The sequence below is a fragment of the Tasmannia lanceolata genome, unplaced genomic scaffold (genome assembly GCF_043159265.1).
Source record: "Tasmannia lanceolata isolate RefF3 unplaced genomic scaffold, GAP_Taslan_0.1 ptg000003l, whole genome shotgun sequence".
In the NCBI taxonomy this organism is placed as follows: Eukaryota; Viridiplantae; Streptophyta; class Magnoliopsida; order Canellales; family Winteraceae; genus Tasmannia; species Tasmannia lanceolata.
Genome location: NW_027518680.1, coordinates 62,465,930 through 62,481,325, shown reverse-complemented (window position 1 = coordinate 62,481,325; position 15,396 = coordinate 62,465,930). Strand labels below are relative to the sequence as shown.

At 36.6% G+C, this 15,396-nt stretch overlaps 1 protein-coding gene, 1 long non-coding RNA gene and 1 pseudogene across 2 annotated transcripts; 2 read left to right on the top strand and 1 right to left on the bottom strand.

Annotated features, from left to right (window-relative positions):
- Positions 1-326: 326 nt before the first annotated feature.
- LOC143864225 (VIN3-like protein 2) lies at positions 327-1,348 on the top strand. Its single transcript, XM_077375120.1, has 2 exons — positions 327-817; positions 924-1,348. Exons 1-2 carry the CDS (start codon positions 457-459, stop codon positions 1,160-1,162), a joined length of 600 nt encoding a protein of 199 aa, XP_077231235.1. The 5' UTR covers positions 327-456; the 3' UTR covers positions 1,163-1,348.
- A 1,717-nt stretch (positions 1,349-3,065) lies between these two features.
- On the bottom strand, positions 3,066-3,650 carry LOC143870025 (putative LRR receptor-like serine/threonine-protein kinase At3g47570 pseudogene; annotated as a pseudogene).
- A 2,658-nt stretch (positions 3,651-6,308) lies between these two features.
- Positions 6,309-11,870, top strand: LOC143864210 (uncharacterized). The gene is made up of 3 exons (XR_013241119.1): positions 6,309-6,370; positions 7,465-7,505; positions 11,123-11,870. It is a non-coding gene; the product is annotated as an uncharacterized LOC143864210 (long non-coding RNA).
- The last annotated feature ends 3,526 nt before the right edge of the window (positions 11,871-15,396 follow it).

Below are 15,396 nucleotides of genomic sequence, written 5' to 3'. Positions count from 1 at the left end.
TGGGTAAATTTTATATGTTACAGGGAATCAGTCTTGTTCACTGTTAAAGGGCTGGGAGGCCTTGCTCTATATTGTAAGCAAAATTTAAACAAAACCTACTGGTGATGTTAATCTTCAAACTTTTTTCTTTGGCGTTTATTAGACTTTGTAAGCTACGTACCTTTGAACCTACTTAATTGCATTTCTGGCTCCTAACTTTGGATTGTTACTACTTGAAGCATCAAAATCTCAACTTTTAGTCGCTTGAAAATTCTCGGAAAGAAAATGATGTCCCTACCTTATCCTGATCTTTTTCATTTTGTATGTTGTTTTTATGAGAAGTTAGCAACTGTAATACAAGGTGTAGATCACTGTTTAAACACCCTTTCCCCTCTTCATCTGAGTTAATGATTAATTCGTCCTAGTTGACTCCGTTTACATTGGGTAAGTTATTGTCCTAGTGCGAGTTTACAAACAATGGTTGAATGGCTAACTAAAACTCTGCTTTCAAGTCAAACCCTTTCTCGTTTGATGCAGGTACGATGCTGGAGGCAACAGCTAATAATAGCGAAGGATGCTAGACGAGTTGATGTACTGTGTTATCGGGTCTCTCTAAGCCGCATACTTCTCGGTGGAACCAAGAAATACCAAAAGCTACATGAGATTGTGGATGAAGCAGCAAAGAAGCTTGAGGCAGAAGTTGGATCTTTGGCATGTGGCATTGTCAACAGGCACTCATCTGGTACAGAGGTTCAGAAGCTGTGTGATTTTGCATTGGAGACGCTAGACTCTATACTTTCTTGTGTTTTGAAAGTGTTCCCTGATTCTAAGATGCAGGGTATGGATTGCTTGGAAATCCCTATAACATGATAGTATATTTTGCTTGCTCGTAAGGCAAACATGGACAGTATCAAGAAGTCATTTTGAGTGCTTAACATTTGCAGATGCCAGTTTGATGTCTCCCACCATTATCAGCTTCGAAGATGCATCTTCGATTTCTGTTATTGTGGTTTTGGGCTCAGAAGATGCAATATCAGAAGAGGTTGCAGGTTACACCGTATGGCATAAAAAAGCTGATACTACTGACTATCCAGCAGAACCAACCTGTACTTTGCTCATACCAAACACACGATTTTTGGTATCAAATCTTGGTGCTTCCTCTTCGAGACAGGGTTTGAGCTGAAGAACAAGCTAACTGCACCCTCATCGTGGATGAAAATAGGGTTAAATGCAAGATTCAGAACATGCTCTTAAACCAGCCTGTGTGTGGAAATCGAGTTGGTGGAGAAGGCGACCATCAATCTTTGTGCCGTTGGCATGGTCTTTGATCTCATCCTCAGCGACATGGAGATGCCGCTGGTATAAAAGACGGGCCGAAGGTAAAGCATTCTAGTTCTTGTAGGGATAAAATTGCCATTTCATTCTTGTTGGTATGATCTTCATTTGTTTTCAGCCATACATTTATGGAATCGCTTACATGAAAATTGAATAACATTTCTTTACATGGGCTATGTGTCTCATCTCATGCAAAAGCTAGTTTTGGGGAAAAATTGTCATTCCATCACATCAAACTCAATCAGAGGATAAAATGACTAGAAAATTTACCCCATAGCGGCATCTAATTTTGAGTCCAGCAGTTCTGTACTCAAAATCAATTATCAAACGAAATGATAACAGCATAACCATATTTTGATAATATGCATGAACTCACCTTGCTCTATATGCTTAACCTGTTGTTACAATTCCCAAAAAGCTTTAAACCGCCTTGAACAGCTGGCTAAAGCACATGTGACAAGTTGAGTTCTTGCCTAAATCATTTAGCTTCTCAAAATAGTGCCTAAATAAACAAAACGCCCAAAATTCTCATGAAAATATTCATTTTTATGATTAAATATATTTACAAAATAATTTGTGAATCTTCGATTAAACTCTTGACATTGCTATTGGATAGGCAACATAGTAAGCACCATGACTATCCGATCACAATCAAGAATTCTGACTAGAAATTCGATGTATACAGGTCATAACATAATATCAAAGAATTTTTTCCAGCTACGAATCTAGCTACTTTCTGTCTACACGATGAGCTTCTCTCATGATAATAAGAATAAATATATTTATTTCATTTAAAAAGAATTATGCCATTGAATGTATACTATTACTTTTATCTTCACTGTCTTTTTTAATTTAAACTGTCCATTTGGAGGGCATTGAAAAATTAACATTTACTAGTAGATGAGATCATTTGATAAAATTCTTGGTGGGTTCTTCCAATCCATCCACTAATCTTGTTAATAATGTAAAGTAATCAGCCACCAAAGTACTCATGGTTTACCAGTCTCACGAGCAACTATATTACAAAGGTGGATGGGTAATTTAATCTCCTGCTTCAAAGAACTATATAACCTAAACAATTTTACTAGAAAGCATTTTCATTACATAATATGCATATACATCATATGGTTCCATGCCAATAATTTAAGTGATGATTATTATTATGTGCGCAGAATCTTGGCATCAAATTTTTAGCCACCGACCACTTTTTAATGGTTTTTTTTCTCTTTTGGATGAACAAACATAACATTGTTAAACAAAGGAAATAAAAAGTTCAATGTAGGGGAAACAACATTAAGGCGGGACACAACCATCTTCATCGTGGAAGTTGCATATCTCAAGATGAGGGTATGAGAAAATGTTTGGAATGATTCTTTTCCTCGAACCAATCAACTTCGATAAACACCTTAGTCATTACTAAGATAAGATGAACCCTCATGTAAATCTGGCATCCCAGTTTGCATATCTCGATAGATGCCACGTCCGAGATATAAGTCTATGATCACATGCAATTCTCTGACGACGTCATCCATCTGCATTCGATGTCTTGGCGATTTTGCACAACAAGAGACACCAATTCTGTACATTGAGACCATACATTCATGCATTCTAAGTCTCATATTGCTATGATTTTCGTTGTTAGTATTGTTGACAACTGGGACTTCTTCTGAGAGCAATTGTGGGTCAGTGATCTCCATTACTCGATCTGGTAGAGCCATCTTAACGAACTGATAGAGACTTCCGTAAACATGCTATCGGTACGTAGGACTTTTTCCTGTGAACATCTCTAGCAACGAGATTCCATAACTGTACACGTCTCCATATGTAGATGCCTTTCCACCCATACCATACTCTTTCCATTTCAACAGGAATATAAAAATCAAAGCTTTGATCTTGTTATAATGAAAATATGAGATGTTGCAAATTAAAGCTTCATCGCATAATTAAGTTAATTAATGAAAAATTCAGAATTTTTATAAGACAACAAAAAAGAATAATTTTTTTTGAGAAAGCCATTTACCTGGAGCAACATATCCAATAGATCCCTTTATCATCATCGAGCTACTGTTTTTGTTAGGACAAGTAGCAGTGTCTTCAAAAATAAATTGTGCTAACCCAAAATCACCTACATGGGCACCCATGTCATCATCAAGAAGAACATTGCTCGGCTTTAAATCACAATGAACAAGTGGTATTTGTCCATGGTGATGAAGATAATCCAATGCAGAGGCCACATCAATGGCTACGTTTAGCTTTTGTATAAGGGTCAAGTTCATCAGTGGATGTTGCCCATCTCTACTTTGATGCAACCACTTCTCAAAACTCCCATTAGGCATGTACTCAAAAACCAAAGCTTTGAAATCATTGCCTTGGTAATCAATACTTGAGCAAGAAGTTAAGATCGTACTACACCATCTTGACGAAAACGTCAAAATGATGCCATTCTAAGTTGTTTCTCTATGATAACACAATTTTCGAGGAACTTTAATTCCTTATACGACACAAGGAAAAGACTCAGATTTTACACATCTAGGGGATAATGCAAAAAACTGTAGAGAAAATGGAAACAACGAGCGAAGTTTGTAGTAGTGGGATCTAGCGAGCGACACATTCTCCGCAATAATCAGGAATCATTATCTTTTTTGGCAAACATAAGAAGACATTCCCTATCACCACTCACCATCATCAAGGGATCTTCGTCGTCAACTTTTGACACTATTTATCAAATTGTTAGAAATTTGGGGAATTCTATTCTTTTTGGAAATTGTTTTGTAATCAAACACATATCGATGTTTAATCTATATACGTTTGAGGGGGCGTGGTAGAATATGTTGGATCCAATGGTTGGATTCGGTAAGTTCTCACCGTTGGATCATCTTGGAGGAAGATTAGGTAAGTTGGGTAAACAAGGCAACTAGATAAATTAGGCAAGTGGATTGGAAGAGGCAAGCAAGAGAGATTAGGAAAGTAGATTTGATCTGGTAGATTTGATTAGGATTATTTCCTTCTATAAATATCTTAATTCCATTCCATGTTTATCAAGTAAGTGCTCTATATAAGCACACATTCATCCCTTGTAAAAGTATCCAAAAGTTTAGTGAAATCTCCTAAATTTATCAGAGAAATAGATGATTATTCATTTTCTTCAAAATAGAAAATTACAACTTTATTTAATCCTAAGAGGTGAAATGCAACTTTTCTAGTTAATAAGAGTCCTAGCTAAATATCCTTCTTACCTACAAAATACGTGAGAGTCGTAGCTAATGGTAGGAATACTACATAATATTCATTTTCTAACTAGGTAATATCTAATAAGAAGATAAGTGATAAAAATAAGATAAATAGCTCGCATTACTATCATTCGGCATTACTGGAAACAACCGCGCTCTTCTCCTCGTCGAAGCTCTTTCATCCGTCCGAGTGTTTTAAAGTTTCGTCTTCGTGCATCCATTTCCGGCATCAAAACCGACTTTGAGGGCATGTGTGGACGTAGGTAATGTTCTTTCTTGGAAAGTAAAACTTTCCAAGAAGGTTTTTTCTTTGGAATTTTGAACTCTGAGGTTTGGTTCACACACTTCAATTTTCTAGGCTTTTAAATTTTAATGTTTGGCTCACCTCCTTTAACTTTCTGGAATTGATTGAGGAAAGTTTTATACGATGAAAAATTTTACCTACATCCAAATATGCCCTTTAGGATTCTTCGCTAGCAAAACCCTTTTCTGTTTGCAACTTCCATGAAAAAGGAGTGAGTTACTACACATTCATTACCGTCCAATACTTCTCATTATAAGGAAAAATTTTGGGAAAAATACATTTACACCCTCTCAACTTTCTGACACATTCAACGATGACCCTATAGTTCCAAGTCATCAACTACACCTCCTGACTTTTCAATGGGTTTTTTTAACGTGACGGAATGGACGAAAACGAGGAAATGCCTATAATGCCCATGTCTTCTTCTTCATAAAATTCCTCAAAACTAGGACTTTTACAGCTGAAGGATAACCTCACCAGGAAACCTCGTCGTGAGGGTGGCAATCGAAAAAAGGATATTTCTGTCCTTCAAATATTAACCCAGGTTAGTTTGAACAATTCCCTGAGGTTAAAGTGACGGCCCGTCAACAGAGGGGGTATTACCTTATACACATTGAAAAGTTAGGGGGTGTAGTTGATAACTTTCAAACTGTAGGGTCATCGTTGAATGTGTCACCAAATTGAGGGGGTGCAACTTTATTTTTCCTAAAAATTATATCTCCACCCATACTGTATTGGGGACTCCATCACACCAGGTAGGCCCTTCCGTTACCTTTATTTGCAAAAAAGAATCTTCTGCTTTGACGATTTGCAAATAGAGTAATCAAGTTGGTTGAATTTTGCAAATCAGGTTAGTCCATCTTTTTGGGACTAAAACAAGAGATTTTATACGGTGTAAGCCCTTATAGTCCCTTATTTTTCAATAAGTACTATACGTCGGTTGTACCCAAAAAACCATTTTCCATAGGATGATCCCAGCCCTCCGATCTATAGAGGAACTGCTAGTTATGGGAACCTCTATAGATCTGAGGGCTAGGATCATCATATGGAAATGATTTTTTGGGGAACAACCTATTTTCGTTATGTTCCATCACATTGACGGTTTGGATCATCCTATGGTGTGGTCCCTACAATACTTTTTGAAAAATAAGGGACTATAAGGCTTACACCCAATAATATCTCACAAAATAGAAGTTTTTTTTTTTTTTTTTGGTCTCTTCACGTTACCAAATTTGTCAAATTGTCTGTCCAAGTACAAGGTAATTCCAACGTCATATCTCCGGCCGTTATCTTGAATCTAGAAGGTTCTTTTTTTCCAAACAAAGCAAATTACCAGAATTGTTTTGCAAAAGCCTCAAATTTATATCTCCACCCTGTCACAATGAAGAGAAGGGTGGAGATATCACTACCCTTGTGATTTTCTATAAAATGACACCTTCTCTTCTCTTGTTTTCCAAGTTAGGGCTGAGAGAGAAAAAGCGATGAAGAAGAAGAAAAAGAGAGATGGAGTCGTCTTGAGAAGGTGAGGAGTTAAATTCTTCCGTATTGTGTTCTTTTATTCTGACTGATAGATCTAGGGTTGTTGGTATTCATTTCTTTAACTGTTTTTCTTTATCCTGTCCTCTGATTCTCATGATAATGATGTAAATCTTTTGGCACTGTTTAGATTAAAGGAAGTTTTTTCGAAAAGTTTGGAAAAGAAACTTTGTTTTCACCAGAAGTATTTCTTGCAATCCAAACAGGGCCTTTGTGAATCACATTAGATCATAAATAACTTACCTCATGAGATTGGATAAGAAACCAGGTTAGAAAAACAGATCAGAAATGCCTTTCTCATGCAACGGCCAGCCGCTAAATGACTTTCTACGAAAGTCCCTACCAAAACCCTTTTTACACACTATAAAAGATAATTTGAACCATGGTTGTTCCATTTTTATCTAAAAGGACCTTCAATTTATATTATTTCCCACTAAATTTTGAAAAGGAAACCCATCATTAATAATTTCACATCACACTATAGATTCAGACTTTAGCTTAAATGGTTTTCGCATCACACACCACACGGTTACCTCGCATCGGAATTAATTACTCGCAGATATGCTTGAATGACCGTCCAATACTTTTCATTCTAACCAAGCTTAAATTAGTGTAAATCCTATCTCCACCCCTTTCGTTTCTCCCTAACAGAAAGCAAGAAATTGAAGAGGATGGAAATATCGACAAATTATAGGGAAAACACTCATGTAGATTGGTATTGATGCTGCAACAGAAGTAGCAGTTTTGATATTTGATCCTCAAGCAACACCTTACAAAGTGTGTTGCTGTTTGATCAAATGTCTAGGGCGATACCGCCAATACCGATCTACAAGTGCATTCACCCTATAAAATCTCAGAAATATAAATTTCTTTTAATAATATTAATATAAATACAATTGCTACACATTTTTTTATCCTTTCGCTGCACTCTTAAATTCTTTCATTCATTACAACTAGTTAATTGAAGCCCTAACAAACGAGCTTGATTAAAAGAGAAATGGTAGAAGTAACCAAAACAATAGATGAAAATACCTTTGTCTTTTTTTGTTTCCATGCTTATACGTAAATTCCAATTGACAGGATTAACATGGTGAATGAGATGGGTGATATAGGAAAAAGAGGTACGAGTCTAATCTTCTTTCATCTTTTATATGTGGATGAAGTATAGATTTCTTTGTTTTTATAACACTATCTAAATTGTTGGAGTTATCATATGGTGCTGGAGCCTATGTGGTGCGTCAAAAGTTCCGCCCCTTGATATTTGATCCTACAGAAGCCTCTTAAAAAGTGGGCTACCATTGGATCAAATATCAAGGGCGGTACCACATGCATGGTACTTCACACTAGGGCACCATATAAGCACTTGAATAATAAAACTTTTAAACAAATGTACATCAATGCTAGTGCTAAGAATATTAGGGACTCTTTGGATACACTGTATTAGTCGCTATTTATCGATGAGATTCTCAACTCAACTCAACTCAACAAAGCCTTTGTCCCAATATTTATCGATGAGATTATTTTAATTTAATCTTTTCTGATTACAAGCTCATTATTAACTAGATATCATGCATGCCTTCTAAAAATCTTCTACTTCAAGTTTCTAATATTGAGTATAGTTGAAGCTATAATAATTAAAGCTCTATAAACAATAAAAGGCAACCCATCTAACCCGATTTCTAAAAGAGTGCTTGCCCACAAAATCCACTTTTACTATCAACAATAAAAGGCAATTACCTCAACCCAGCCTAACCAAGGTAGCATTATCTCAATGCGAATCCCTCCCATTCTGAAACTTGGGTTGGAAAGGGTCAACTGCAACCCAACCTGCCTCTAAATCTCTCAACCCTAATCCAACCCATCTAACCTGATTTCTTAAATGGATCTGGGTTTGTTTTGCATTGGTCTATAGTGAAAGCTGAAAAAAAATATAAGGTCAATTAACTGTAAGATTTTAAAAATCACAGTAAAAAAATTTGGGGGACGCAGTTGGATCGACTTGCCCAAGACCTTAGTCATAATCCAATTGGGTTGTCTTTTCCCAAGCCTAACCCAACCCATGCCAAAATCCGGATGACCTAGTTGGATTCGGGTTGAGCCTGACCCAAGTTGCACCCGTAGTTACATTTAAGCCACAGCTAATTCAAGAGTCAAGACAGGAAATCCAAAACTCGACTGTACCACAACAAGCTTTTAACTTGCCGCAAGCTTTTTTCTAAGCTACCCACATGGGTTATAGTTGTCAATACTGCCACCAACAACTGGTAAACTTTTAAAAATATCTGGTAGATCGTAAGCATCTTTGGAATCCAGTTTCGTATTTGCAAATAAGCTTAGGGCTCGTTTGGATACCACCTGCATTTGTATTTTGATTTGGATTTGAGTTTTGGATACAAAACACATCAATCATCTTCATGATCATGTTTTAAGAGAGAGAGAGAGAGAGAGAGAGAGAGAGAGAGAGAGAGAGAGAGAGAGAGAGAGAGAGAGAGGGAGGGAGGGAGGGAGGGAGGGAGGGATGTCTCACTGCTGCCGGAGCAACGTCGAGGAGCAGCGATGGTGAAGGAAGTTGCCACAAATATTGATTTCCAAATAATGTCTCGCAGAAAAGATTTGAAAATCGGAATTGTTTGCACTGTTGTAGCTGATTTGGAAATCTAAGGTTATGATCCAGTTCAAAATATTAACTAAATCCAAATCTAAATCCTGTTGGTATCCAAACGTGGCCTTAATTTAATCTAATCTTATTTGTAAAATATTAGATATTGAGGCCTCTTATGAAGCCATTAAGTATATGTCATTTCCAATGCTGTTAGAGTCATTATTTTCAAATAATCATATTTAACTTCAAGACCATTTGCAGATAACATTTTCTGCAAATAACTCTGATGGAGATCCAAAAGTGACCCTTAGCCCATGTTTGGCAACCATGAATTTGTTTTTTTATGGAATATTAGCTTACCAACTGTTGAAAAGGGGGCAAAGAGAGTAGGAGAAAGAGAGAATTGAGAGGGTATGATTGGGGAGATCCTAAGGGGGTGTAGAATAAGGAAAACAAGAACTCACTTTTGAGTAGAATTTCTTATTTTCCCTATCTTCAGCCACTTTTCACCCTCTCCTCACTAATGCATTCCCGCCCAAGTCTCTCTCTCTCTCTCTCTCTCTCTCTCTCTCTCTCTCTCTCTCTCTCTCTCTCTCCAATTGATAAACCAATATTCCACGGAAAAACATTCATTGCTGCCAAACATGGCCTTAGGGCCTCTTTAGATGCTACAAAATTTTATTCTTAAAAACAAATAAGATGAAAAATGATAAATTTCTATTCATCTTAGACAATTACGATTTACTGAAATATGTCCCTGAGTTATGTCATTCAAAGATAAGCATAGAAGGAAAAGCTTATGAAAGATAATCCTAATCTAATACCTAAATGCTTTATTGCCTAATCTACAACAACTAACACCCTAGAACCAATTTTACTAGATTTGATATACTAACATAAGTTTCTTTTGGTTTAATCTTATTTCTAAAGAGTATTTATATGCTGACCGAATGTGAAGTTCCGCGTGTGGGCGGTACCGCCCTTGATATTTGTTCCAACAGCAGCCCACTTTTTTAATAGGCTGCGGTTGGATCAAAATCAAGGGTGGTACTTTTCACGTACTACCCACACAGGACTTCACGCTCGGCCACCATATAATTTCTCATTTCTAAATAGGACATTATGGCTTCTTTGGCTTCCAAAGAGGCCATTAAATATGGCATTGCTAAAACCACTTATAGCCATTATTTGCAAACAATGAAACAATCATATTTAACTGAAAACTACTTGCAGGTAAGACCATAAGCAAATAATTTTTACTGGCATCTTAAGAGATTCCTAATAACCATAATTGTGGGAATTACACGCAGTAATCATACACTTTTGGTTAGCCCATCACAGTTTCTTCAACATGATATGGATCATTGATCCATTTGGGTTTTACTATTGATGACAATAGCCTAAAAGTCACACACATATGATGATCTATATGCACACTTAACTCCTCGAGACCGTTCCAGATAAGCATGTTCAATCAAACCAGAGAATCAATCCAATTAATGATTCAAACCATCTCTCTCTCTCTCTCTCTCTCTCTCTCTCTCTCTCTATATATATATATATATATATATATATACGAGAAAGGGAGACCAATATGATACAATAAATATGGTATTGGAATAAGAGTTTGTTTACATTTTTTGGTTTAGGGGAGGGGATATAACAACAAATATTAGTTAAAAAAGAGTTTATAATAAAAGAAGAGTTAATAATAAAAGAGATAAACTCTATATTCAATAATAAAACATAATGCCACAATTGACACGGTAAAGAAGAGTACATTTAAAAGTGACCAAAGGAGTGTTGACACGTGTGGACACGCGTGTCGTGTCGGACACAACACAACACATGTGTCAGCAATAAATTCAAAGTGTCAGCTAAATCATAACAGTAAATATAGGATTGATGATTGGGTCACATTTTTAGTGAAATATATGAGCGTTTGCATGTTTTCACCTTTCTTTTTGTCATCCCCAACTTGCTTAATAACTTGAATACTGTGCTCTGGTTCTGTTTGACTTCTTGTTGAAGCTGTCCTTGTATAACTTTTATGTCAGGCTAATATCTTGAGCCTGAAGTCTTTATCTTGCTATCTATTCCTTGCTCATCAACTAATGTAGGATTCTGTTACTCCAGCATTTGTGCTTGATCCATCCAAATGATGGAGGGAAAGAGAGAACTTCTGTATGAAGTACGAAAACGGTCACAGGGAGCCCCTGAAATGGTACAGTCATGGAGTCGGCGGGAGCTTTTGTAGATCGTCTGTGCAGAGATGGGAAAAGAGAGGAAGCTGGCTTAACAAAGTCTAAAATGATAGAGCATCTTTTAAAAATTGTATCTGAGAAGAAATCTAAAAAAACATTGACAACAAACACTTCAGGTGACACCCTTCCCCAGGAAACACCCAAATCTCCTCCCAAAGACATAGGAAGATGGATCACCCATCACGAGTGGCCATTGTAACCAACCATTTTCCAGTTGACAATGGCAATTTAATGCACTGCAAAAACTTAGCTTGTAGGGCAATTGTACGAAAACAAGATGAGTTTTGCGAGAGATGCTCGTGCTGTATATGCTACAAATATGATGATAACAAGGATCCCAGTCTTTGGATGGTTTGCAACTCCAACCCTCCTAATCAGGGCAATTCATGTGGCATATCTTGCCGTATTGAGTGTGCTATTAAGCATGAAAGAGCTGGCATTGCTGAAAATGGACAATATACAAGATTGGATTGGTGCTTTTATTGCGTATCTTGTGAGAAAGTGAATCACTTGCTTGGGTAAAACTGCCTACATGCTTATTTCTTTTTATAATTGTGTTATTAAGCTTTACTTTATTGTTGGGGTTTGGGATTTTCTTCAATATAAAGACCCTATCGTCATGTTGTGTGTGTGTGTGTGTGTGTGTGTGTGTGTGTGTGTGTGTGTGAATCTTGGCATAGGCATGCTATTTAACATCTTTTTTTCTACTAATGTCAATTAGAATAGACCTAGAACTTTCTGTGCCTTCCCAGCATAAAAATGTTGGCCTATCTAGAGGCTATTAAAGATTCTCAAATATGAATATCTGATTCTTGTGATTGTGGTTGTTTCGAGTGTTTGAAGCTGCCAGAGAAATGGTGCAGAGCGGGCAGCCTTAGGCTGCGTACCATATGTTGGTTAAGGCTTCGATGCACATTGTTTGGACTATGGAAGTTGAAAAGGCTTTTATATATCTATTTACTGTGGGATTCGATGTAAAACACTTGGGATGGAAGGATGAATGAATGAGGCTAGCTCTTCTAGCATTTTGTTGGTTTCCAATGAGGAGTTTGTGCCAATATGTTGAGGACCTTTTCATTGCCAGGCACAGTAACCTGTTTCCTCCTATGATTTGTGGACACGGACAAGAGTGTCACGTGTCGACACTGGCACAGAGTGTCGGAAACGGAAAACCACCAAAATTTTGAAACATTGACACGTCTAAAATAGAAAGTATATAAAATCATAGTTTGTCGATATGGATTCGTGAGTCGAGTTTCAACATGGATATGAGTTGTCTTCCATGGCAACATCTAAAAATATAGAAATTGTGACACGAACGTACACATAAAATTATTGATTATTACACAAATATGTGTCCAGACACCCAAATTAACCGACACACCTAGCAATACAATTTAAAAGTGTCCAAAGGAGTGTCGACATGTGTGGACATGCGTGTTGTGTCGGACACGGCAGGACACATGTGTCAACTATAAATTCCAAGTGCCGGCTAAATCATAGGTACTTTCCTCTCTATTGGGTTCCTCAAGAACCACGCTGAGAATTGAATTTGATTTTATCATCTGGAAATTTGGATTTGCCAAGGCAACGCTTCCCATAATGAGAAAATTGTTGTTCAAAAACTGGGGAAACATGTCTTTCTGTTGATGGTTATTACTGATTGGGCGGCTCTGTCTCAAAGTTGTTCACATAACTGAATTATGAAGAGATAAAACAAAGATGTTATGTAATATGGTGTCTAACAAATTCTATCATTATACATTATTATATCTATTAACATTCAAATTGTGTCATTATGCCTTAAAGTTGCAAATTTTGACAATGTGGTGTTTTGGAATTCTGCAGTTTTTTTTCTTCATAACTACTTGTATACAAGAAGGATTTTTCTTATGCTTTAATACATGTGATATGTAACCTTTTGAATTTCTAATATTTGTTTCTACACGTAATATTTGATGCCTATGTGTAATCTATATGACATCTTTATTAGTTCCATAATTCTAGGTATTTCATACCTTTTTTTGAATGATTCTAGGTATTTCATACTTATTACAAGCTTTTTCTCCTATTAATAATTACTAATGCAACGGAAGAAAATTTATACTTGAAAACTCTATTACCCTTACACTTGTAAATGGGGGAGCTATACTCATGTTTTACATGAATTGAGTGCTAGTACTTCTAGGAAACATGTTAAATATCCATTTTGTTTTCATTCCAAAAGCTTGAGTAAATTAGATATTTATTTATTATGTAATTAGAAATAGTGATTTGTATCTTATAATCTATAACTTTTTTGTTCCTGAGTGATTTAGAGTATGTGAAAATAAATTTCATGTTTCAAACGCATGTCACTCTTTTTTTTATAATTATCATGTTTTCTCTTATTACTGTCACATATTTGCAGTTATAATTTCGAGTATGTATCTTATAAATTTTTTTTTTTGAATTTTTTATTAATTCCATCTAATTTATACGTGTCTTATATCCTATGTCATTGTATAGAATACCTATATCTGTATTTGGGTCAGATATTTTGGAAAATATGGAGTCATATCTCCATTCCTGCGGCCATGTCCATATCCATGTTTGTATTTTGGGTATCATAAGGCAAGCTTCTAATGCTTCAAGGAGTGATTTTTCTCGGGCACTTTTTTTTTTGTTCTTCTCCTTTTGATTTAGCCTTGGGGTTCACCTCGGCCGCTTTGTAGATTTTCCTTGATTTGATTAGTATATCTGTCATTTACCCTTTGAAAAAAGGCTATGATTTAGTTGACACTTTGAATTTATTGCTGACACACGTATCCTTCCATGTCCGACATGACACGCTTCTCCACCTGCGTCAACACTCCTTCGGACACTTTCAACTGTACTAGTATAAGTTATTGTGGGTGTGTGGACATGTTTTTGTGTTGAGTCAAGTGTGACATTCTGTTTTATTTTTGCATATTGTGTTTACCTCTTTTAATATTAACTATTCTTTTATTATAAACTCTTTTAAGCTCTTCTTTGACTAATATTTGTTGTGGTATCATATATACTTTCAATTTTAGCAGTGTCCCCATTTCTAAATTTTGGGGGTTTGCCGTGTTCGACACTTCGTGTCCGTGTCAACACGCAACACCTGTGTCTGTGTCCACTAATCATAGATAAAAGTTCTATTTCTGCTCAGGCATCTATTAAGTGTGCAGTGTAACCTGGTTAGTTTGGATTTTGCCAGTTTTCTATTTTGAGGAAAGGGATTTTTTTCCTTACAAGTACACATATCACAATCAATTACTTGAAAAAGTCACTTGGTTTTACTTGAGGTTCTTCGTTACATCCTGTTATTAACCAGGCGTAGGTGGGATTTTTCCTGTGAGGTTATTATGTATAAGGTTTAAGAAAGCGAGCCGAGAGAGTGAGTGGAACTTGTTAGGAACTCCGCCAACAAAATTATTGTAACTTAAATTCATGGCTGTGAGTTTTGGGCAATGGGCTGTTATATTGGCCGGTATTTCACCTAGATATGAATTAAGGCTTAGATTGAGATAACGCAAATGGGATAGACGACTCATGTGTGGGGGGATTTGGCCGTAGAATTGGTTGTTTGTGAGGTCAATTTCATTGAGGAAGGTGAGATTTGTTATGTGGGGGGACATGGGTCCAACTAAGCCTTGATCGGCGAGGTTCAAGGCAATGACCCTTTGAGGATGGCGACGACTGCATGTGACTCCCTGCCATTGGCAGAAATGGAGAGAATTGTTCCATGAGGTCAAGGCTCCCTTAGGATCGGTTATTACATATTTGAAGGCGAGCAAAGCAAGTGGATCGGTTTCGTTTCCTGTGGTGCCAGATTGTACTGATAAGAAAAGCAGAGAATGGAGGGTGACATGGAAGAGAAATGTTGAACTCAATAGCCCACAACTCATTTTATTGGGAAGATCCATGGCAAGTGAAAAGAATCCCTTGAACTCTAAAAAAGCAATAGAGTCATCTTCAAACCCATCTATTTATAGGGGGGGAGAGAGAGAGGGGGGTACATTTTGATTTTCCCTCTTCACTGTACTTCTACTGGCTGATTATTTTTCATTTCGTAAAACACATACAAAAATCGACTCTTAAGATTTTCTTGGGCCCCTTCACATTAGATAATTTTAAGTG